Genomic DNA, 26,255 nt, shown 5'->3' on the forward strand with positions numbered 1-26,255 from the left:
TAATAGTGCCGATTTTGTGTGATGAATGGATAGCATATATCCTTTTGTTTCTATTGTGTTCTATGTGGTCTATTTAATAAATAAAAGTTTATTTATATATATCGGGAAACCTGCTGTCAATACCGTCCATCGTGTAATTGTACGCGCGCACTAGACAAGTAACTGTTTTTACTACTGAAACGGTCATTTCTCGAGAGTCATTTTAAACTGAACAACTCTTTAATGCCTGAATTTACCGCAAGGAAAAATGTCAAGATCTTTTTCAGTTGTTCAGTACATGTTCAGTACACAAGCTATCGCGAGCGATTAAGTACCAGTCAGTACTGGTTCAGGTTATTAAGAAAAAGAAATGCCTTGCATTAAATCCAGTGGTGTTAATAGATATAGGAAGATGTGGTATGAGTGCCAATGAGACAACTCTCCATCCAAGTAACAATTTATAAAAGTAAACCATTATAGGTCAAGGAACGGCCAATAACACGGAGCCTTGGCTCACACCGAACCGCAAGCTATAAAGGGCTCCAAAAATTACTAGTGTAAAACCATTCAAACGGGAAAACCAACGGTCTAATCTATATAAAAACGAGAAACGAGAAACACGTATGAACTACATAAATAGACGACAACTACTGTACATCAAATTCCTGACTTAGGACAGGTGCAAACATTTGCAGTGGGATTAAATGTTTTAATGGTACCAAACATTCTCCCTTTTCTGAAACAATAGTATAACATTACAACATAGAAAAGACACACTATAAAATATCAATCGGAAGGCTTAACTCAATCAAAAAACGCAAATTAACACACAATGAACGAATAAATTTGATTTGTGATACCTGAATGCAAATACATAGTTAATAAAAAATTTTAAGGGATAAATAATTAAGGTCAAAAGTGAATAAACAGGTTTAAACAAAGTTAAAGTATGATACCAGTGTGAAATGTTCAACAATTCTTAGAAAATCATCACTTTTGAAAAAAAACCTGCTTCATATTATACACAAGTAAATGAAAATAATTTTCTTGTTAAGTATACTTCTTCGTCTGTGTGTATAAAATCTTCCGTTTGGGAATACCAAGAAATGTCTTTAATATCAATAAAACTAATCTAACACTTGTTTAAGTACATTTTAGTGCACGTCAGTTCATCGATAGAATCGTTGTCCAGTACTTTTCAGGGTATCAAAATGATACGAGGATTGCTTCCCTTTGATTAGCTGAGGAATCGAAATTAAAAAAAAATAATGAATAGTATTAAATAAACAACTAATTATAAAGAGACATAATCGGCATCTGGACTAGATACACGTTTTTGTTTAAAACATGCGTTTCATTTTTTAATAAATTGATAAAAATAATAACTGTTCAGATATTTGTATGGAAATAGCAATAACCAAATGAAATTCTGATATTATTCTTTAATGGTTACGCAAATATAAGACATTGATGACTGTAAATCGATTTCAGGAGTAGCTTATTCGTAAAGATTAGAACAGGGGAAAATCCCGATAGCTTTCGAAAATATCCACTCTATGATTTCGCGCCATTTGTCTTTTGATAATTACTTGTTGTGTCCGATTGAAGTAACGTAAGTATATTTTGAAGACATTTTGACAGTTTCGATTTATATACATGTATATACATTCCTTACATTACAAGAATGTTTGTTTGATTTGTAAACTACTTTAATGATCATTAACTGTTGATATCGACGACTTTCATAAAAAGGGGGATTGGTTATACAGCTGTTCATTGAAATTCCTGTTCTTCGACAAATGATTTACATTTAAAACAAAAAAGTCTAAAACGAGCAGCTGATCATTTCAAGCATTAATGGTTTAAATTTAGCCGCATCAAAATCATCAGGGCAAACATGACAAGGGTATCGGGTCCGTTTGCCCTGATTACATGTTCGCCCTGAGTCCGTTCGCCCTGATTACATATTCGTCCTGAGTCCGTTCGCCCATAGAGTCCGTTCGCCCTGGGTTCTTTCTCCCTACTTTTGAAAAATAATATAGTGGTATTAAGTTTTAATGGTCTTATTCAGATATCTATATGGTAAATATTAAAGAAAATATATATATTCTCTAAATTTATGAAAAAACATGGAAATGTTTAAAAATTAATGGCTTGTTTTGGAGCATTAATGGGCTTTATTCTTACATTTGTTTTATTTAGAATTAATTTTAATGACTGTTGATTGTAATTTAGAATGTTGATTAGGTATAATCAGATGTCTTTCATCTCACTTTTTTTTGTATTAATCATGTTAATTGTATTTGTTGAATTAATAATGAAAGTAACATTTTTTTTAAAATAAACTAGTCAGCTTGGAATGAGTAAAAACATCGATGTACGAATTGTAAGACATAAAAGGGAATTTTCTTTCGCACACAGCTTGGCTTCTTTGACCTTAAATTCGTTTGACAAATTTCCTATATATGTGCTCTTTGAAATAATAGTGTGAAAACTTAAGGACATAACTGGTGTGTGATGCGAAGTTCGAAATAGATCTTGATATAACTGTTAATGATTGTTTTGAAATTGTTAAAATTTATCAATAAAGATAAATACATCCAGATAACATGGTCTTCAGTTGTTTTATATTAAATACCTTGTATTATGGGTACTCTACAGTGCAGATCAAAGGAAAATAATTATTTGGTAGCAGCAATACAACATAAATATAGGCGAAATTTTGAACAAACTTTAACATACTCTTTCCAAATAATAAGCAGTATACAACAAGACAACAAAATAAAATAAAAATAAGAGCGAAAGGACCCAGGGCGAACAGTTATAAGGGGGAATGTACCCAGGGCGAACAGGTACTAGGGCGAACGGAATCACGGCGAACGGATCCGGATTCCATGACAAGGGAGCTGCCTGTCGGACCTAGCCTACATGTAATATACAATGTATTAGTGTAATAGTCCGAGATCGGACGGATAGAATTTAACATTGTTTTATATGGAAAAGGTTAAGCATTTGCTTTAAATCGTTTTTCAAAATTTTATTTGTACAATCAGAAGTCAAAGTTTTATCTTTATACACCAATCTCAAGTTGTTTTGTAGGAAGGAGTTACTAAACAGCTGCTCCACGCAATCGGTTCCTTCTGTGACGTTATAACATAAGCATTGTGACATGTGAAATTTACTGGAAAGTGCACAAACTCGAAAGTCGTCTATTTTGATGTAAAAAAATCGCTTTCGTTATGTAAAAGTGGCCCATGATGGCATGTGTCCCTTTCGATTTGAAAATTTTCTATTAAAAGAACATTTTTCCTATACAACTTAACTGAATTCAAAGATAAATTGTGGTAGGAAAAAATATTAAATTTGCCATTGGTAAGACATTTTTTTGTCATATCCCATGATCTTTCTTAACAATTTCTCTTTCTGACAGGTGCTCCGTCAGTCCTGTTCTTGTCATCGCAACTCCTCTGAAACCACACAACAGAATTTCATGAAACTTTGTAGATAATAAGGACATACTATGTAGACGTGCATATCGACAGGAAATTATGAATCAATTTTTTTTCAAAGAGTTGTGCCCCTTTGCACTTATTGGCCTCAATATACTATTGCAACAGTTTGTCATCGCAACTCCTCTGAAACTACACAACAGAATTTCATGAAACTTTGTAGATAACAAGTGTAACGTGTACACAGGGTAAGCGTGTCTATTTCGTTTTAGAATGAGTTCGTTACCAGTTTGATACTGGATCCAAAATGTTCTATTTACAAAACATATAACAAATAATCGTTATTCATAAATTATCGTCAATGAACCAAAATATGTACAACTGCTCTCTGCGTTCTCTAATAAACTATCTATAACTATTCTACTTTAAATATATACAACTGGTAAAAATTTGTACTCTTACAAATTTGTCCTGGGTCAGGAACAAACTTGTCCTTCGGGTACAGTTAACTTGTCCTTGTCCTCTTGGTACTATTATGTACCTTACAAGTTGATCACACAGACTCACACTTGTCCTAATAGGATACAACAGTACGGTTCAGTTTGTAAACTTCACCTAGTAAAAGTCCGTATTGCTAACAGGCACCAACCTGTTCTTTATTACACTTAGGTAATAATATCTATTATAAGAGACAACGATCTCAAATATCAACGTACCGTGGTCTTATGTCTTCGTAGACTTATGACAGTCGACCCTGAGCAAGGAATCTCTCCTGCTTATATACCCCTATGGTAGCCGTACCATTCTTGAAGGAGGGGTGTTCTACCAAAGTGCCTCGTTACCAGTGTCAGAGTTTCCTTTGGAACACCCCTTCGCATTTGACCTGACCCAAAGTTTACCCGCGAAACATCTTACTCTTTTCTATGTTTATTAAAGTATTATACAAATCTATAAAATGAGGCTTCTGCCAAACTGTAACTAAGGTAAACAATTGAACCTAGGATACAAAATCATCACATAACCCAGGCCTCAAAAATACATGCGTCCCGCATGACTAAAACTAACTTTACAACAGATTAAACATAGAATGCTATATACACATTTCAATTCAGTTAAATGAACAAAATCTACTCAACAATATAATCTGCCATCCATGCAGGTTTTCGCCTTGTACGGCGCCCTTCGTGACAACTTTCTTGTACATCATCATCAGGCAATGTTGACTCGTGAACAGCAATGTCTTGTAAATAAGGAGTCTCTACTTGGTCATCTCTGCACTATTATTTTCAGTGTCCACGGGACTAATGGTGCTACTATTCGGTTCTGTCCTTAATGTCTGTTTGTTCTTTTTCTTTAGTTTGTCGACATGTATAACTTGTGGTTTCCCTCTTTTTCCACAGTCAACTTTATATGTAAGGTCACCATATTTTTCGAGAATTTTGAAAGGTCCATTCCAGAAACTAGTAAGTTTTGAAGACATCCCAGGTTTCTTTACTGGGAAATAAACATACACCTCGTCATCTTTTCTGAAATTTTGGTATGACAATTTGTGGTTGTGATAGTATTTCTGTCTTCGCATTTGCTCTTTGATTTTACCTCTAACAAAACTGTGGAGGTGTTCTAACTTCTCCTTAAGCTCCCAAGCCCACTTATGTGCAGGGATGTCTTTAATGGATGGTTGCATTTCATACATGATATCTAAAGGAGTTGACAGTTCTCTGCCTAATATGAGACTATTTGGCGTTTGTCCAGTCGTCTCGTGTTCTAATGCCCTATATGCCATTATGACAAAAGGAATGTATTCATCCCAGTCTCTCTGGTTCTGTTCCACAAATGAACTTAACATTATTGCAAGAGTCTTATTAAACCTTTCCACCATACCATCCGATTTCGGATGATATGGGGTGGTACGTGTCTTCTTAATGTTCAGAATACGACACATCTCTTGAAACAACAAACTTTCAAATTGCCTGCCTTGATCTGAGTGTATCCAATGAGGAACACCAAATCTCACAATGACTTCTTCAACTATAATCTTAGCCACAGTTTAAGCTCTCTATATTTGGCATGGCAAAAGATTCCGTCCACTTTGTATAGTAGTCAGAAACTACCAATATATATTTGTTGCCACCCTCTTTTCCGGGCAACTCACCAAGATTATCTGTGGCTATCCTTTTCAATGGCCCATTAGCTTCTACTAAAGCCATTGGAGCTCTTTTGGAATTTTGTGGACTTTTTCGCTTTGCACATTTGTCACATCCATTGATATAAGTCCTGACGTCATTTTGTAACCCAGGCCAATAATAAGGTGTCTAATTTTTGCCAAAGTTTTATGAATACCCAAGTGAGCAGAACATTTATCATCATGAGAAAATTGTAAAACCTTTTTGCGTTCTGATAAAGGAATAATAGCCTGCATTTTAACAATTTTGGTTGCAGGGTCTTCGAAACGTCTGAAGATAAGCCCGTCTCTTAACTCTAAGTTGTTCCATTGATTCCAAAGTGATCTTATAAAAAATCCCTTATCAGAAATATCTTTGTAATCAGGACGTTCATCTATTTCTACCCATTCTGCCACTATTTTCAGGTCATGATCATTTTTCTGAATTTCTTTTAAAGACAGATCATGATGTTCATTGTCATCATCTTTGTCATTACTATCACCAAAACGGGTGACAGCATTAACAGTATCATGTTGATCTTCAGTCTCAGACGAAACAGTCTATTTTTTTAAACGGGAATGATAATTGCATTGTTTGCAGGGAATGCGACTAAGTGCGTCTGCATTCCTATGTTGAGTTCCTGATCTATGTTGAATTTGCATCTAAAATGAACCAAGTGTTTCTATCCATCTAGCTATCTGTCCTTCTGGGTTCTTAAAATTAAGCAACCACTTTAATGAGCCGTGATCAGTTCTTACTGTGAACTTTCTGCCGTATAGGTATGGTTTGAAATGTTTAACAAAACACACCACAGCAAGCAACTCCTTGCGTGTCACACAGTACTTTCGTTCTGATTTTGAAAGAGTACGACTAGCGTAAGCAACAACATGTTCTAGCCCTTCATCAGATTTCTGAGTCAGGACAGCTCCGACTGCCAAATTGCTTGCATCAGTATCCAAAATAAATTCTTTGTTGAAATCTGGATATTTAAGAACTGGTGCGTTTATTAATTTACCTTTTAATTGGTCAAAAGATTCTTGACATTCTGAAGTCCAAACAAACTTAGTTTCTTTCTCTGTTATTTTTTGTAATGGTTTCGCAATGTGGGCAAAGTTTTTAATAAATTTTCTATAGTACCCACAAAGACCTTAAAAGGAACTAACTTCAGTTATATTTGTAGGTGTCGGCCACTCTTTAACAACCTTAATCTTGTCGGGGTCGGTTGATATTCCTTCCACAGAGACAATATGTCCTAAGAAACGAACCTTGGTGGTACACAAAGTGCACTTCTTTGCCTTCAGCTTTAAACCAGCCGATTTAAGCCTATCAAAAACTTGTCGTAGGTTGTCAAGCATCCCATCTAGTGCTTTTTCCAAAAACGATTATATCGTCAATGTATACCAGACATGTCTCCTACTGTAAACCAGCGAGTGTGGTTTCCATCAATCCCTCAAATGTCTGTGTAGCGCAACACAACCCGAATGGCATGACCCGAAATTGAAATAAACCCCTTCTTGTTGCAAAAGCTGTTTTGTGCTTGTCATTTTCGGCCAGCTCCACCTGCCAATATCCCGAACAACAGTCCAGAGTACTATACCATTTATTTTCGCTAAATGGTCTAACGAATCGTAAATCCTCGGTAAAGGATACGCGTCTTTATTAAGGGTCACACTGTTTAAGCGTCTATAATCTACGCAGAAGCGATAACTGTCGTCCTTTTTCTTTACTAAAACTATTCCTGCCGCCCAGGGACTGTGGGAGGGTTCAGTAATCCCTTTTTGTAACATTTTGTCAAGGTTGTCATTTACTACCTTGTTCAAATGATAAGGTTTTCTAGGAGGTGGTTCTTTAAATGGCCTTGCGTTTCCTGTATTAATTTCGTGTTTTACAAGATTGGTCCTTCCCAAGTCAACATCAGAAGAAGCAAACAAGTTCTGATTTTCTATCAAAAAAGTTTTAACCTTTTGTTTGTATTTCGAAGTCAATTCGTCTGATGTCTTGTCTAAAAGATCTTGTAGATCTGATCTAAGTCCGTCATGTTTCTGTTCATTTAAAGAAATATTTTCGTCTAGTAATTGATCAACGTCAGACATTTGGGCTGTAGTAGTTCCAGGATAGATTGTCCTAGGATCTAGTTCTGTGTTCATTAATCTAACAGGGACTTTTTCGCCTGACCTTACCAACGTTCTAGCAGTCAAAATGTAGTCTTTTCCTGCATGATCATTTGCTTCTAACAAAGCATTGTCTGCAGGTAATTTTGACCTTCTGTTAAGCAAACCGTGCCATTAATGACAATTTCTGACCTTTGCGGTATGTCAACCGCTTCTGAAGCAACCACTCGGTAACAGCCTATTGATCTCTGAAAACACAAATCTACCTTAAAATCACCAATACAAAAGAGCTCATTTTAACATGAATTAAACAATTGTGTCGTTTCATGAAGTCCAAATCAAGTATACCATCAACTTGCAGATCAGTCACAACAGCTTCAGATTGCAACATATTTGGACCGAAATGCATTTTGAAACTGCCTTTTCCACGAAGCTCTAGCTTATTGCCACACACTGACCTAACAGTTGTCTTAACTTCGTTTAGATAGGATTTATCTAACTTAGTCAACTTATCGTATAACTTAGAAGATACTAATGTCAAAGTTGCTCCTGTATCAACCACAAACTTAGCTTCAATGTCTCCTATATTTTGTTTAACATACATACCAGCATCTTCCTATGCTGTTGTAATCGCACCTTCATTTGTCTTACGGTTATGTTGTTTCTCAGTTTTCATTAATGTTTAAACAGACCCATCCCCCTTATTTCCATTATAAGTGTTCTGATTTCTTCGGGGCAGGCGACAGTCCCCTGCTAAATGACCAAATATTCCAGAATAGTAACAATTCTTATTTGTCCTCTTACTTTGAGTACATCTCGTTTTATTATAAGAAGACCCCTCATTTGTACCAATAGCTTTTAACTTTGCCATGTCAGTCGTAAGAGTTCTTAGACTTTTCTCCATTGTTTGCATCCATGATGCAATGTCTTTCGTTGGCGAGTCACTATTTGTAATCTTTTCTTCCCTATCTAACTCGTCATCGTTCATAGTTTGCCGTAAATAACATCGTCCCTCTCTTACTTTATTTTCGGCTTTATTGTACGCCTCTAGTTCAACGGCAAGTCTCAGGGCATCATTTAAACCTTTCGGTCGCGATTGTTTTATTCTAAGTCGAATTTCCGAATCAACGAGCGCGTCAATAAACTGCTCTTTCCCGAGAGTTTCACGTATGTCCAATGGGGCAGTAGGATATGCCAAGTTGGACAATCTCCGAATTGACTGGCCTAATTCGGGAAGTGATTCGCTGGCTTTTTGACGTCTTTCTTTAAACTGAACTCTGTGTAACTCAGTTTGACTAGAAGGCGCGAATCGCTCTTCAAGTGCACTGACTAAATCGGAAAACTTTTGTCTTTTCTCACTTGGTAAATCTCCAAGTACAGCCTGTGCTTGTCCCATTAACGATACCGCCAAGTATAACCCTTTTCGATTTTCAGACCAATTTTTTACAAGTGCACAAATTTCAAAATGGGACAAATAGTCTATTCATGGTGTGCTACCGTCATATTTACATGGTTTTATTTATACACCAGAACTATCTGTGTTATCAGTATGTCGGTACATTGATTTGTCAGTTTTGTCTTTTTCCCTAACATAACTATTATCCATAGGTAACGGCAAAGTATTCCCTTCCTCTAAATCAATGTAGGAAAATTTAACAGTTTTGTGCGTATTCGGGTTGGTGAATGTTGGTAAATCACCTTTTTTATTATCTCCCTTTCTTGACAATGAGGACCCTCTTGATCCCAGACCCGAACCATTTCTTGTTCCAAAAACATCTTTTGGACGAACACCTTGATCTTTTGGTGTTGACGAAACAAAACTATTTCTATACATTGTTCCTTCTTCCATATCTTGTATTTGTTTTGTGTACTCGTCGATTGTATCATCAAAAAACATGTTTGTACTTTAATTTGCGAATTTACCATGCGTACACACAATGTCATAAATGTACAATGTAATAAATGTCAATCAATGTATTGCTTGTACCACTATCGATCGTTAATCCCTAATGTAAATAATAATCGCAACTAAACCGTGGGAAATTTAAAACGTGAACAGGAAAATTTTGATATACAATTTACAATTATGATCTGTGCAAAAGTGAACAGTTTAAACAATTAAATTCTCACAAGACAGTTTGGAGATAAGTTTATAAGATGATCAATTTGGATATTATCTTTCACTATGGATTTAAAAATGAACAATTTTGGATCCCAGCGCTAGCCACCAAATTATGTAACGTGTACACAGGGTAAGAGTGTCTATTTCTATTTTAGAATGAGTTCGTTACCAGTTTGATACTGGATCCAAAATGTTCTATTTACAAAACATATAACAAATTGAAAACCAATTGTTCAGAGAACAATTGAAGGTCTTTCCACCCATAAAGATCAATTTTGATATAGAACTATTAAAATATCATATCCAGCGTCAAATGATAGCTTATTGTACACTGATTCCAAAAACATATGGTTTCTATACATTTTTTTCTAAGTAAGGGAGATACATTGTTACTTCCGGTTTGAAAAATGTCACTTCCGTTTTTTTTTTTATAGTTTACTTGATACTGACTCCAAAAATTTGTGGTTCAATATCCTTTTACATTTAATAAGTACAAAAAATAGCTACTTCCGGTTTACACATGGTCACTTCCGGTTGGCTTTTCCATGGTCAAGTGGCTTGCAACGTAATGCAAAAAGTCCCATGGCTTTATCATGTATACATATGAGGTAAAAGCAAAGGTCAATATCTAGAACGTAAAATTTACCAATGACCTTGAGCTCAATTTCAAGGTCATAAACCAAGGGCTTCAAATCAAAAGACCATAGGTCTTAATTATACATGGTTAATGAGTTATATCACTATATGCCTAATTTTTAATATAAGAGGGAAGAAAACTCCAATCTAATGTTGGTGTACCCTTTCAACCAAAATTTATGTGTTACGACATGTCGCAACTTACTATTTAGTAAAAATATGTTGTCAATATCTTATACGGTTTTTGAAAAGAATTGAACATAAGCCAAAATCAAAATTTAAAATATGACCTTGACCTCTGACCTTGACCTTATTTTCTTTTTTTTTGGACCAAGGACCTCAAATAAAAAGATCCTAGGTCTCTATCCCTTATGGTTTACAAGATAGAAATGCAAATGCATAAGGGGAAATAACTATCATATGGAGTGTTCGTATGGCTTCGGTCAAAATTGAACAAATCATGCGAAGGATATAACGAGCAATTTTATAAAATAAATGTGTCACTTTCATATACGGTTACGGAGGAGATGCAGTCACAAGGAAAACAGTGTTCGGGGAGATAACTCCTACAAAGAAACGTATTCGGTTACGCAGGGTGAATTTCAAAGGCGCATAAACTGTTCGATATCATATACCAAACATCTAAGCGACATCTTGCAAAACAAAATTTATACACAAGAAATAAAAGAGACGGAAGAAGAAAAAAACAAAAAACAAAAATCAAAAACCAATTGTTCAGAGAACAATTGAAGGTCTTTCCACCCATAAAGATCTATTTTGATATAGAACTATTAAAATATCATATCCAGCGTTAAATGATAGCTTATTGTACACTGATTCCAAAAACATATGGTTTCTATACATTTTTTTTTTCTAAATAAGGGAGATACATTGTTACTTCCGGTTTGATAAATGTCACTTCCGTCTTTTTTTATTGTTTACCTGATACTGATTCCAAAAATATATGTTTCAATATACTTTTACATTTAATAAGTACAAAAAATAGCTACTTCCGGTTTACACATGGTCACATCCGGTTGGCTTTTCTATGGTCAAGTGGCTTGCAACGTAATGCAAAAAATCCCATGGTTTTATCATGTATACATATGAGGTAAAAGCAAAGGTCAATATCTAGAACGTCAAATTTACCAATGACCTTGAACTCAATTTCAAGGTCATAAACCAAGGGCTTCAAATCAAAAGACCATAGGTCTTAATTATACATGGTTAATGAGTTATATCACTATATGCCTAATTTTTAATATAAGAGGGGAGAAAACTCCAATCTAATGTTAGTGTACCCTTTCAACCAAAATTTATGTGTTACGACATGTCGCAACTTACAATTTAGTAAGAATATGTTGTCAATATCTTATACGGTTTTTGAAAAGAATTGAAAATAAGCCAAAATCAAAATTTAAAATATGACCTTGACCTCTGACCTTGACCTTATTTTCTTTTTTTTTTGGACCAAGGACCTCAAATAAAAAGATCCTAGGTCTCTATCACTTATGGTTTACAAGATAGAAATGCATATCACTTATATCAAATGCATTAGGGGAAATAACTCTCATATGGAGTGTTTGTATGGCTTCGATCAAAGTTGAACAAATCATGCGAAGGATATAACGAGCAATTTTATAAAATAAATTTGTCGCTTTCTTATACGGTTACGGAGGAGATGCAGTCACAAGGAAAACAGTGTTCGGGGAGATAACTCCTACAAAGAAAAGTATTATTAAAAAATTAGTGCATAACGTTATTTTTTTCATTGACCTAACATAATTTTTTTATTGCCAGTTATCCAACCTGAGAGATGTATGACAATATGGTTGATGGATTGTTCAGAGACTATGCATACCTTTTGACAATGGGTGGGACTTCTTCAATGTCAGCTAGACTAAGTTTTTAATGTAAAGTTCATATTGAAACCCAAATATAAACAATTCTGAACAGAAATTTTAATGCTGTAAATAAGAATGAAGTAAGTGGCATACATGTTGTTAAAACATCTATCCACTAAATTCAAATGTTTGCGATTAAGTGAAATCTAACAATTTTATGTGGCCTAAAGACATTTTAAAAATTACAGTCCAATTTTAAAAGCACTTTTGATTCTACAATCAGGTGTAAATGAACTGACCATAATAGTCTTACTTTATTTGTACCTTCAGGAGTTTTGGAAAGACAAATTGGTGTTTAAATTTGGCAATGCGAGGAAAAGGATAGATAAAAATCACCCTGAGGTGATATCCAGCAGTAAAAAAAAGACCAATTAAAAACCAATTGTTCAAAGAACAATTGAAGGTCTTTCCACATCAATTTTCTAAATAATTGATAGGAAGCTACTTCTGGTTTACTCAGTTATTAATAGCGTCAAAGTATAGATTTCTTCATACTGATTCAATAAACAAATGGTTTCTATATACTTTTGCCTGAAATAAGGGAGATAATTGCCAACTTCCGGTTTAGAAAATGTCACTTCCGGTCTCATTTTATAGCTTTATTCACACTGATTCCAAAAATCTATAATTTGTATATACTTATGCCTGTAATAAGGAAGATAATATGCTACTTCCGGTTTATAAAATGGCACTTTCGGTCTCAAATGATAGGTTAACCTATGATCATTCAAAAAATTTATGGTTTCTAGGTACTTTTCCATGAAAAAAGTGCAAAAATACTATTTCCCGTTGACTCAAGGTCAATTCCGGTTTACTTTTTTCAAGGTAATATGTCAAATAACAGTTTGCAAAAAACCCTATGGCTTTATCATGTACCAAGTTGGAGTAATAATCAATTAACCTAAAATTGAATCATTTCAGGGACAATAACTCCTATAAAATATCATTGGATTGTTTCAGACCAAATGTATCATATCTTAATCACAATTAAGCAAACATTTTACACTAGTACTTTAATTTGTAATTTTAAAAGTGACAGAGGAGATCAAATAACAAGGAAAAGTCAAAACTTAGAATATGACCTTGACCTTTGAGCTTGGCCTCAATTTCATTTAAATGAACCAAGGAACTCAAATCAATATACCTTAGGTCTCTATCACTTACCATTCATGCTATACATTTATATATCCCTTATGTCAAATACAGAATGAAAAATAACTCTCATATGGAGTTTACGTATTTCTTCGGTCAAAATTGGACAAAACATCCTGAGGATATAACGAGCAATTTGGTGAAATAAATTTGTCGCTTTCTTTTACGGTTACGGAGGAGATGCACGCACAACGAAAACAGTGTTCGGGGAGATAACTCCTACAAAGAAAAGTATTCGGTTAAGCAGGGTCAATTTCAAATGCGCATAAACTGTTCGATATCATATACAAATGTACGAAACATCTAAGCGACATCTTGCGAAACAAAAATTTATCGCAAGAACAAAATTTGGCGGAAGAAAAAAAAAAAATTAAAAACCAATTGTTGAAAGAACAATTGAAGGTCTTTCCACATCAATTTTCTAAATAATTGATAAGAAGCTTCTTCTGGTTTACTCAAAGTTACTATTGGCGTCCAATCATAGGTTTCTTCATACTGATTCAATAAATATATGGTTTCTATATACTTTTGCCTGAAATAAGGGAGATAATTGCCAACATCCGGTTTAGAAAATGTCATTTCTGGTCTCATATGACAGCTTTATTTACACAGATTCCCAAAATATATGGCTTATATATACTTTTGGCTGTAAAAAGGGAGATAATTGGCTATTTCCGGTTAAGAAAATGTCACTTCTGGTCTCATATGACAGCTTTATTTACACAGATACCCAAAATTTATGGTTTATATACACTTTTGGCTGTAAAAAGGGAGATAATTGGCTATTTCCGGTTAAGAAAATGTCACTTCCAGTCTCATATGATAGCTTCATTCACACTGATTCCAAAAATATATAGTTTGTATATACTTATGCCTGTAATAAGGGAGATAATATGCTACTTCCGGTTTATAAAATGTCACTTCCGGTCTCAAATGATAGGTTAACCTATGATCATTCAAAAAATATATGGTTTCTAGGTACTTTTCCATTAAATAATAAAAAAAAATTCTACTACCGGTTCACTCAAGGTCACTTCCGGTTTACTTTTTTCAAGGTCATATGTCAACCAACAGTTTGCAAAAGACCCTATGGCTTTATCATGTACCAAGTTGGAGTAATAATCAATTAACCTTAAATTGAATCATTTCAGGGACAATAACTCCTATAAGATGTCATTGGATTGTTTCAGACCAAATGTATCATATCTTTATCACAATTAAGCAAACATTTTGCACTAGTTCTTTAATTTGTAATTTTTAAAGTGACAGAGGAGATCAAATAACAAGGAAAAGTCAAAATTTAGAATATGACCTTGACCTTTGACCTTGGCCTCAATTTCATTTAAATGAACCAAGGAACTCAAATCAATATACCTTAGGTCTCTATCACTTACCATTCATGCTATACATTTATATATTCCTTATGTCAAATACAGAAGGGGAAATAACTCTCATATGGAGTTTACGTATCGCTTCGGTCAAAATTGGACAAAACATCCTGAGGATATAACGAGCAATTTGGTAAAATAAATTTGTCGCTTTCTTTTACAGTTACGGAGGAGATGCATGCACAAGGAAAACAGTGTTCGGGGAGATAACTCCTACAAAGTAGAGTATTCGGTTAAGCAGGGTCAATTTCAAAGGCGCATAAACTGTTCGATATCATATACGAAACATCTAAGCGACATCTTGGGAAACAAAATTTGGCGGAAGAAAAAAAAATAATCAGAAGAAAACCAATAGGTCTTTCCACAGAAAAGTGGAAAGACCTAATGATCAGAAGAAAACCAATAGGCCTTTCCACAGAAAAGTGGAAAGACCTAATAAAAATCCACAACCACAAACTGAGGATTCAAGTGTGTTTGTTTGTGGGTTTAGCAAGATTTCTACCACCATTACCAGTGTCTGAAGATTCCATTTCTCAGCAAGCCCACACAGATTGGTTGAAAAGGGAACATAAAAAGACAGTTTCAGACATTGATATCAGCAACATAAAAATGAAAATGGACCTAACATTTGTTTACAGATGAAAACAAATAGTTGAGGATAAAGTGGTAGTCAAGGAACTTATAGACATGTTTCTCTGGCTACAATCTCGTCAAGAGGTATTACTGTAAATTCAGAAATTATTGCGTGCATTTTTTTATAATTGCAATTTTGCCATTTTAGACCAAAATGCGATTTTAATTTTTGCGATATTGCGAAAAGTCCTGCTTAATTTATTTTTAAATTCCCAAAATGTGAGTTTTAATTATTATGATTACAACACTGTCACAATTTTTGCAATAATTTCCAAATTTACAATTAATCACTCACCTAATTATTTATTTAGTCTTATAGATTAAATTTCAGAAATGAAAGGATATGGGGTAACATACATGAGACACAGATGCATTTAACGCAAACAACAGAACAACATCATATACAGAACAACATCAGTCGGTCACACCAGAAGCGTTCTACAATGGGACCACCCATACAAACCAAGTTAGCTAAGGAAAGGAAGCCCTGTATAATTGTAAACAATTATGACAAAAATACCTGAAAAGGCACAAAAACGATATACATGAAACATAAAATAGTGATACAGGAGACTGAAAACTTGCTTTGGACAGGCACACAAAAATGTGGCAGGGCTAAGTTACTTTATTGAGGCACTTTGATAGGCAATATGATCTAAGATGAAGAAATACACTAACATAAAAAAATATCAAGATAAATCTTTAAAATTATCGTAAGAGTTATATACTTTTATTCTCTGAGCATTACAGGTATACAGTTAATACCTTTGTAGAATACCTTAAGCAAATTGGTTCATGTCATTTTAAGCTGAAATTAAAGGCTGCAAATATCAGTTTTCATGTTCAAATCTGAAGTTGTTTACAGTATTTAATGTGTTTTTGTCATGATGCAGATTTGTAATGTACATTTGTTATTTTATCAGATCTTACAAGAATTCCAACGACTTAAACCTAATACTCTCCTAGATGACCTTGAGGAGCTCTTCACAATAGGATTGCAGAAATATAGAGAGCCAATTATCAAACTGCTGAATGGAAAGAAAAAGCCAGGATATCTGACTGAAATTGAATCCGTCAGGGCCTACTTCAGAATTGAATCTCAAAGAGATTGTAAGTAATAAATTATAATGATACAATTTTATATTGTCACAAATAAGAATGATTTCAACTATATTATCAATACAGTGATTTTTCTCTATTTAGCAAATGTCTGTATAGTCTGTTAAATGATTTCAACTATGTTATCAATGCAGTGATTTCTGTCTATTTTGCAAATGTCTGTATAGCCTGTTATTTTAAAGCAATATGAAACAAGTTATTATTATTTTTTCTCACTGAATTCTGTCTGCATATAAAGATCTAATATAAAGTAACAAGAAGGGATGTGACCCATAAAAACTTGCTATGAGGTCCATTTTAGGAGAAAATCGCATTACTAGTTTTTTATTATTACAATATCGTTTAATTAGGATGTGTGGTCATTTATTTACAATCCAGTTTCGCCTTATATGGAATTGATCTGACCAACATACCTGTATATGTAAAAACTCATATAAAATTTAAGAGAGTTAATTTATAAATAAACGACGCAAGATTGAATGCTTTTTACTAAAATGCACTTCACACGGTCAATATTTTTTGCTTAAATTTTCACAACGTATATTTCTATACTTTTACATTTGTATTTATCTTTACTTTGAAATTTTTTCATCAATATTAGGAAATCAGTAAAGCTAATAATGATGAAGCTGTTTATTACAAAAATGAATCAGCAGGAACGTAAATATTGGAAAAAGTAAACCTTTCATCGAATCGAAAAAAAAATGGTATCGAAGACGGTAAATAATCAGCAAAAACCGGACGTTATTGCACCAATCAGGGTATACAATACCAGTTTACGTCAGCTAAATGATTGGCCTTTGGTAATAAATATTCCGATTTTATTTAAATATAAAGTCTTAGTTATCAATAATTTAACAAAGTACATTTACCTATCCTTTGATTTCAAAAAGACATTCTATGATCGTTTAATGTATCTGCAATTATTGAATGGTACAAGTGTACCAAGTTATGTTTCGATTACTAAATAGATGCATACATATTCAAGGTCATAGAAGCCATGAAAATAGAAAGAAAACATGCATTGTCCAATTTTTTAACTTCTATAGACTGTTTTTGTCTAAACACTTGAGAAACATAAAATTTGCCAACTATAACTCTTTAATATAATATAAGGAGAAGTTGGTGTTGATTACCAACGAGACAGCTATCCACCATAGACCAAACGATAAGGGTCTTATCGTATGACCTTCAACACTGACCAACCCTATACCACATAATATGCTAAAGAAGGCCTCGGGATAACAAAATGTGTAAAAATCTAAAAGAGAAAACTAACGGCATGATTTAAGCTAATAACATTAAAAGAAAACAATTATGGCAGACGACCCCAAATGACTGCATGTTTATGGTTTGGGACAGGCACACACAAAGTTTGGAGAGATAAACATACGTGTGAGGGCTTAAATCGTTTCCTCGGTCCTGAATTGCAAGTGCATTCGAATTATTTATCCGCCCGGTGTAGTATGGAACCCTATTTCGGCCGACGCCCTCAACATGGGTTAGAAAAAATCAGTGATCATATTTCTTATACACCTTAAAAGTTTTTAATGATAAAGAAAAAGGACATTTTTTTCACAGTGTACAACGTAACTACTTCATTTTCAAAGTTATTGGAAATTCAAGTAGATATTCCATTGGATTAAATAATTTGTCTTTCATTATAATTTGTTCAATTTATCCTGGTTAAGGTTTTCATCATCAGAGCGTGTAATATCTTCAAAGTATTTTTTTTAGATATTTGAATGATTTGACATGGTGACCTGTTCATGAACTCTAATGATAGTAAATCATCCTGTCTATATAATTAATTTTAGTACATATAGACATGTATATACAGTATATTTGTACACTTGTACATTTCAACCAAGATATACATTACAAAATGTAGCAGTGACCATGTATCTTCAACAGCATTAAACAGATTTGCGGGTTGGCAGTGTGAAATGATGGATAATTTGACTGCTGTTGGGAAACAATGTGAATTAAAGAGGTCCAAGAAATTTAGTTCTTACAAAATGTCACCTACTGATCCATACAAGGAATTATGAAAACATGAAAAAGAACATGAAAAACACGACATTTTGCAATGCACAGAACAAATTTGCACAGAATCAAAGTAAAAAAAATATATATGGATAATTTTGGACATGCTTCAAACTATAATCGAAATAAATCGAAATGATTTGTTTGGACATAAAATACTAGACGTAATAAATGAACAACAACAACAACATTATAATTTAAACCTTTATCAATAAGTCTACATGTATTTAATAAGCAAATAAAATACTAGCTTTTTTGTCTTTTTTTCCGGGGTTTATTTGTTTAGTTTGTTTGTTTTCTTATTTGTACTTATTTGTTTGCTTGCTTGTTTGGGTTTGTTTATTTGTGTTGAACGCCTGAATATTTGTTTTGATCAAGTTCGTTTGTTGTTGCTGTTATTTTATTTTTGTAGAGGATTATCTGTGAGAAAATATGTTAACTAAAGAACGTTTATAACTTTTAACTAGTTCATTTTGTTTTCAAAATTATGAATAAAAATGAAATACATGTGGGCATAAGATGTTTAACACAAAGTCTGCTTGCCCCGGTGTTGCAAGGTATATATTTCTAAATCTCTGTTTAATAGCTATCTTAATCGCTCATTCCCAGTTTGCAAGATAACTATTCATTACGGATAGTTTATACTTATCTTGAATTCGCGTGAAATATTTGCCGCATGACGTTTAGTTAACAACAATTTTAAATCAATCAATCCTAACGTAACGGTAGCGATTGCAGGTACCACCCATCTACACCCCCATACACTGCTCCTTAAACACTATTAATGTGTAAATGTACAAGATATCCGCTCTGTAAAGAGAAAGAAACAGACAGGTAACATACGTGTATAATAAAAACAATGGCAGATACCACGGTTGCATGTTTGCATTAAGTAAAAATTTACTTTACTAGCATTGATTGCTTTTATTTGTTGAGGGTTGACATCAATTTACTGATGTAATTTAGTTACTGGTGACCAGGTCCCATGTTGTACGATTTTGACTAGTTTAACTTTGTACAGAAACATGATATTAAGTGGTAAATTTTAGTTGTGTGTTCTATTTATATCCGATAGTACACACAGACTAGCTCCAATTCGATCAACTTGTCCCTGACAGTCTCAAGAGCTGTGAACAATATATTTACACAAGTCTATTTATGGCCGAATGAAGTATCATTTCGATCTAAGACGTCAGCAGCAGAGAAACCCATCCTTATTTATCATATTTAATTTTAATCTGTAGATAATGCATTTTCGATAGAAGACAATAAAAGAAATGGGGTATACATGTATTAAAAACCATATTTTAACGAATTGAGCTAAGTTATAGATATAATCTTAAGGACAAAATTTATATTGATAATGTTTAAAACAGCATTAGTTATTAATATCTGCACACCTTTCACCCAAATTTTGCAACATTATTCAACATTATCTTATGCAGCTTTAAAGGGTTCCTTTCCCGACAACCAGTCATTGAATATTTGTAAACTGATCTTAAAGTATAACATACTTTATAAATAATTTAGATGGAGGGTAACCATGAGTCTTCTTACATGTATATCGTCGATGACATTTTCATACATGATGTTCAAGATATCGACACTCTTAAATATTTTGCCAAAACTATCAGTTGTGCTGATATGTAACGATACAATTTTTTCTTTTTGTTTTCCTGGGGTTTTCGATTTTCTTTTTTTTCTTGTGACAATTAAAAAAAAAATATTTTGACTTTTAAAACTCCTAAATACTGTATATTTCCATCAGGGGGGAAATCGTTAAACAGGAAAGGAAGTTGTTGATGAATTGATACAATCTTTAATCGATGAATAATTGATATTGATCACGTTGTATTTTTTAAACCATGTTAGTCTCATAGTTCTGACTACACTTGATTATGTCCAGTAGCAAACATTTCATAAGTACATTGATGTCCAAGGTGAATTGGTTACTTACATGTAACAATGTAAGGTTTGGTATATGTATTAGTCGACCATATCATTAAAACTTCAAATACCATTTACTGAGATGGTTATTTGTTCTTAAAATGAAGCTTAATTTACAACCAAAGAGTTTCCGAATGGGTAATTGTCTTTATGTTTGGATCATGAATTCAGAATATGATTGTGATATTAGCCTTTTTGTGCTGATGCGGCGTAAAGCAATCACAAATAAAACAAGCAATGATTGTGATACAGTTAATCATAACTATTTTTCGCTTAACGTCCAGCGACAAATATTTTATGTGTATTCATGAAAAGTGGGCGGACATGGTGGATAACTTAGAAATTTGACTGCAACTGAAAGATGAAAGTATCTTTGGTATTGTATTGCATTAGGTAGTCAATAAATTAACCTTTCGGAAATAGACAGCATTCTTGAACATGCTGAAAACATGGCAACGCACACGTATGACATCAAATATAACGTTCCTATTCTTATCGAACAAGGATGTGTAAATTCATCCCGCGAACTGAAAAGGGAATCCCCTCTAGCCACAGGCAAAAATGTCTCAGAAAAAAATACCTATATACCTCAATGTTATTTGTACTGCACACGTTCTATTTGAGCAGTCTAAATGCGTTGACTGTATATTTCTATGTCATATACAGTCACTGACCCGATATCACTTTTCCTCATGAATATTTAAATAGTAGAGCCAAATAGGCGAGTGACTTATTTCAAAAAGACGCTTAGTTAACGACTGTAATGCACCCACCTAACACACGGCTGTATTATATATCATTCGAAAGCTAATAATCTGTACTTTCTGTTTTGTCCGGTCGTAAAAAAATCGTACGGTGCATTTTCTGTTAAATCAAGGTCAAATGTCATGAAAAAACATTCCAATTTTTGCGATTACTAAACAAAAAGCCATTTTCTAATTCTTGTACCATAAAATTTTTCAAAAGATCATATGAACTTTATATAACATAAAACATTATTTCCAAATCAAACAAAAAATAAGAGGTTATATGCGCAATATTTCCCGAAAATTGAAATTCATCACGAATCCTAAAAAAACGAAAAATTGTTCCAAAAGCAAAATATATCTTGGGGGATCATTAGATATTTGTATGCTAAAAAAATAGATAAATAAAATGTTTTAGGTCAAGGAATATTTATTTTGTAATTTTAAGATGCAATTATTAATTATTGTTCACAGAACAGCCTTCTATTGAAGTGTTTGCAGTTGCCCAAAAATCTGCCATCTGCAAATAGCGATCATGTTGTTATTCTATGTTAAGATAGCACATCGCTTATTGTCAATATCAGGGAGGAGAATGATTTTCCATAATAAAAGAAGGGGTATTTAAAGTTCGAAAAGAATATATACGAGCTAATTGAGGTAAAAATATGTTTTTTACGAAGTCAAACTTATTTACTTTTTTTAATCATGTTTAAATGCAAACATGACTTTGCGACTAAATCGTAGACAACATTGAAATAAGTAACCTTGTTTAGAAACACTTGGTTGTCTAAAGCGGGATGTAAACGAACTACATATAATGCTGCTGCTCCTTATTTAGTTTAAAATCGTGTTAGACATATTAAATGTGTTTAGAAGTTTAATCTCTTTATCTATTTGAATAAAAGATGCTTCTATATATCTGTATTCTCACAAACCAAATTTCAAAGGTATAGAGATAGGATTGAGTATTTTCAACATAAGCTTTTAAAATACAAATGCAGGTCATTGTGTATGTAAAACACTATAAGCAGTTGTGAAATAAAAAAATGAAAAAGTTGAGTACCTTCCTGACCTCATAAAATCATTCGGTGTTTTAGGCAGTGATCGTTTTCATGCTGTGCTGTGTTTTGTGGACTGTTGTTCGTCTCTTGGACTTTAATTTTATTTTGTTCATGGTTTTAATTAAGTTTATTTGATTCATGGTTTGAGATGGTGATTGTCCCTTTGGTATTATTTCACTTTAAAGATATTAACTTGCAGTAATGAAAATCGGCAAAAAAATCGCATCAAAGTAAAGTGAAGAAGATTAACGCAATAAGACAAATATCCGCGAAAATAACTTAATTTGCTCACGGTGATATATATATAGAACCAAATCGTTATCATGATACATTTAACTACAATGATCTACAATTTTTAAAACTTTTACTACTTGAAGAGTGACGAAATATATCAAAGGGACAGCAAACTCATAATTGAAAACGAACTGACAAAGCCGGGCAAAAAACGAACAAGTCAAGCAACAGTATACAAAACACGACATATAAAACTACAGATTGAGTAACACAAACCCCCCAAAAATATTTGGGGTGAACTCAGGGGCTCCAAAAGGGTGAGCAGATCATGTTCCACATGTGACACCCGTCTTGTGGCTCGTGTAATTGCTACCTCGGTGTCAAGCCTTATTCGGTAGGTGACATTCAAGGCAGAAATGACGGTATTTTGGTTACGTCGATTGGAACTTATCAGTCGTCATCTGGTAAAACAGATATTTCATAATTGTCAACCAACTCGTAGTGGCGTCCATAAAATTTTCAAAGGGATGATTTCAACTTTGCTTTTGAACTCTGGTTTAAAACCATGTTCAAACCACCATTTTTCTTCAAATGTCCTGTACCAAGTCAGACATATGGCAGTTGGTATCGAATAATCTGTTTCTTTGAATGTTAATGTTTGTTTTTGTAGCAGTTCAGTGTTTCTGTTATTCCGTTGTGTTCCTCTTATAGTTGATGCGTTTCCCACGGTTTTGGTTTGTGACCCGGATTTGTTTCAGTTACTAGTAAATCGATTGATGACTATTGAATAGCGGTATACTATAGTTGCCTTTATTTAATATCTTCATTGTGAGCAGTTACGCACTATCACGACAATCGTGTAAGTAAATGCAAGCTCTGGAATATTGTATCAACTTGGAGATATATACTCCACAAGAAGAAGCTGCGAAATCGCGTTACAATTGGGCAAGTGTTTAAATAAAGAGTTTTATTTAATTTTGCGGGCAGTACGTCGACTGAGCATTCTCAATTTTTAAGACAAATTTAGGAAATGCAAAACCCTACATTTATACGTCATATCTAAATATTCCGACTTGTTATTGTTTCAGAGGAGTTGAGGCTCAATGAAATCGGTCTCCTCCTTTAATAGTATAGAAATGCAGTGTTGCTATAACGTTGCTACATAGAAATGAAAAGTTTATAATTGGTTAGAAAGGAGTGTTTTTATGGGTTGATTTATGCTCATCTCTTTTGTCGTAAAACTTGTTCTCAACCAACCCTCATCGTCGATGTCAAGATAAGTGGTAGAGTAAACTATATCTGTTGAGTCTTTTTTTTTAATTTCAATGGAAAATACGAGTCCAACATTGTGACAAATTTGGCACTATACAGCGCGATGACATCATCTATATAGTGGAAAGTGAAGTTTCAAGATAATGGTAGCTTCTTTTCAGTCGTCATCAGAAGCTATTGCATGAAGTCATCCTCGTATGAAAAATGAACTAGTCATTCAAGCTATTCAGAAAGTCTAGTTGTAACTAGAATCGTTGCGTATTAATGGATTTTTTTCTTCAAAATTATTCTTATTTGATGAATTAATGCATTTAAACAATGAACAACGCAATTTAAGCAATCAAGAAGTCAAGTTTTATAATGTGTTTACTGGTTTTTAAATTCTTTTAAATTTCAATTTTCATCAATTCATTTTTTATTTATTTTTGTCTAAATTTTCAATTTATTTTTTATGGTTCACATTAAATAAATAAAAGGTCTTTTCACTACATCAATATTTATAATGAAGCTACAAATCAAACAATTCCTATCGAAGGTCGGTGGTTTTCTCCGGGCACTCCGGCTTCCTCCACCAATAAAAACTGGCCGCCACGAAATAGCCCAAATGTGGCGCTTAAAAGTGGCGTTAAAACACCAACAATCAATCAATCAATCAAATCAAACAATTAGAAAAGTCAAAAGATGTTTATTTCAGTCTGGTAGTTACAATGCAGATTGCAATCTCTTAGTTTCGCATCCTTTATTTCAAGCAATAGTATGATTCGCACACATATTTTTTTACTTTAAATTTTTCAGATTCTTAAGAATTTGTTTATTAAATCTTATATTGACCACATACAATGTTTAAATAGGAAGAAATGCTTAAAAGCTGTTTTTTCGCAGATGGCGGTATTTTTGGCAACTGCATGAGTTGTTATGATTTGCTGTTTAATTAGAAGTAAGCATAATTTTAGGAAATTTATGATGTCAAAAAATTCTTTGATAGTTATTACAAGGTTTTACTTAGTTTTAAGTGATTAGCAGTTGCATCAGAAAGAAAAATTTGGGTTTTCACACATTTTTTTAACTTTTACTCGAATTTCAGGAAACATGTGCTGTCTATCAAAACACGTTTAAATATTTTAAAATGCATTTGATTAATGACCGTTAATCTCTCTGCTAAAAGTTTAAATGGTTTGCATATGTGAATTTAGTATATAAAAGTCATATATGCAATCAAGCTGAAATCTTAGAAAATATGCACTTATTCGTCCTTGGCCTTTGATCTTGATTTGACGGAAATTGTACCTTACGATTTTTTTACGACCGGGCAAAACAGATAGTACAGATGTGTAGCTTTCAAATGATATATAATTTAGCCGTGTGTTAGGTGGGTGCATTAAAAATTTTATTTTATGGTTAAAGTCACTCGCCTAAAAACTATATTTTAATATTTATGACGAGCGCTTCAACCTGTCCTTGCTTCCAATGTTTACAACGAAGCGTGGAACGACTCACATTCGTTTCTTTTAAAGTGTTGTAAACAGCAAATTAAACAACAGACACGAATGGATAGCACATTTTTACCGTATTATACTTTCAGAATGGAAGATACTGACAATTGAGCAATAACAAATTTGTCGGAAAAAAATTAAACTAAATCATTAACTGCCTGAAGTATATGCAAAGATGTGTTTATGCCTCAGTTCGAGGTATCGCTTACATGCCACACATTCCCGCGGATTTCAAGGATTATCAACTACATAGGAAGTTGATGTCCAACGAAAGATTACCGGAATATTTCAACTTCTGTAGTTATATCATTGACCAGTGGGCAGCTAGCAAAATTGTAAGTGACAGCATTTATGAAATATGGCAATAGTCGTGGGAATATGTGTTACAGCAATAATACATGATGAAAACTTATTTATAATTTAGTATTACATATATTTTCACAAAATAGGGCCTAGGTATATAAACTATAGGCATTTTGACAATTGAACTAAAAATAAAGAAGTGGGCAAAAGAAAAAAATCCTACAAGAAAATAGAAAAAAATATATGAATTTTTGTTATTATCATAAGGTACAATAAGTGGGAGGATTTCAGGCTATATCGGGAATGATATTCTACCAAAACTCCTCATTTACAGTAGTTTGATCATGCGCTTCTATTCCATTTTCACAGAGGAATCCAAACCATCCAGCGTTTTGGTGGATTGATGATAGCGGTAAAGAACTGAGATGGACATTTTCGGAATTAAGTCAGCTTTCTAAAAGGTACCATTATGTTTGTTTTTTTTTATTAGTGTAACTA

At 33.4% G+C, this 26,255-nt stretch overlaps 3 protein-coding genes across 21 annotated transcripts in view; 2 read left to right on the top strand and 1 right to left on the bottom strand.

Moving 5' to 3' along the window:
• LOC127709276 (acyl-coenzyme A synthetase ACSM3, mitochondrial-like) overlaps positions 1-26,255 on the top strand; it is a 268,456-nt gene that overhangs the window by 162,437 nt on the left and 79,764 nt on the right. The gene's annotated exons all lie outside the window — the stretch shown is intronic.
• Positions 1-26,255, top strand: part of LOC127709278 (acyl-coenzyme A synthetase ACSM3, mitochondrial-like) — a 135,186-nt gene that overhangs the window by 89,369 nt on the left and 19,562 nt on the right. The window contains exons 1-2 of one of the 4 annotated variants that reach the window (XM_052214727.1): positions 19,518-19,535; positions 26,127-26,218. The exons of 2 other annotated variants lie outside the window; for them this stretch is intronic. Coding sequence is in view for 1 of the 2 variants with exons in the window: in XM_052214726.1 (XP_052070686.1) it covers positions 25,664-25,789; positions 26,127-26,218 (218 nt within the window). In the remaining variant the exon portion in view is untranslated. Of the gene's footprint in view, positions 1-19,517; positions 19,536-25,636; positions 25,790-26,126; positions 26,219-26,255 lie in introns of those variants that run through there. One more of the 4 variants, XM_052214726.1, reaches the window with a different exon arrangement.
• Positions 1-26,255, bottom strand: part of LOC127709281 (protocadherin Fat 3-like) — a 74,622-nt gene that overhangs the window by 17,916 nt on the left and 30,451 nt on the right. The window lies entirely within an intron of this gene.

Source organism: Mytilus californianus, unplaced genomic scaffold (genome assembly GCF_021869535.1).
Source record: "Mytilus californianus isolate M0D057914Y unplaced genomic scaffold, xbMytCali1.0.p SCAF_7, whole genome shotgun sequence".
Lineage (NCBI taxonomy): Eukaryota > Metazoa > Mollusca > Bivalvia > Mytilida > Mytilidae > Mytilus > Mytilus californianus.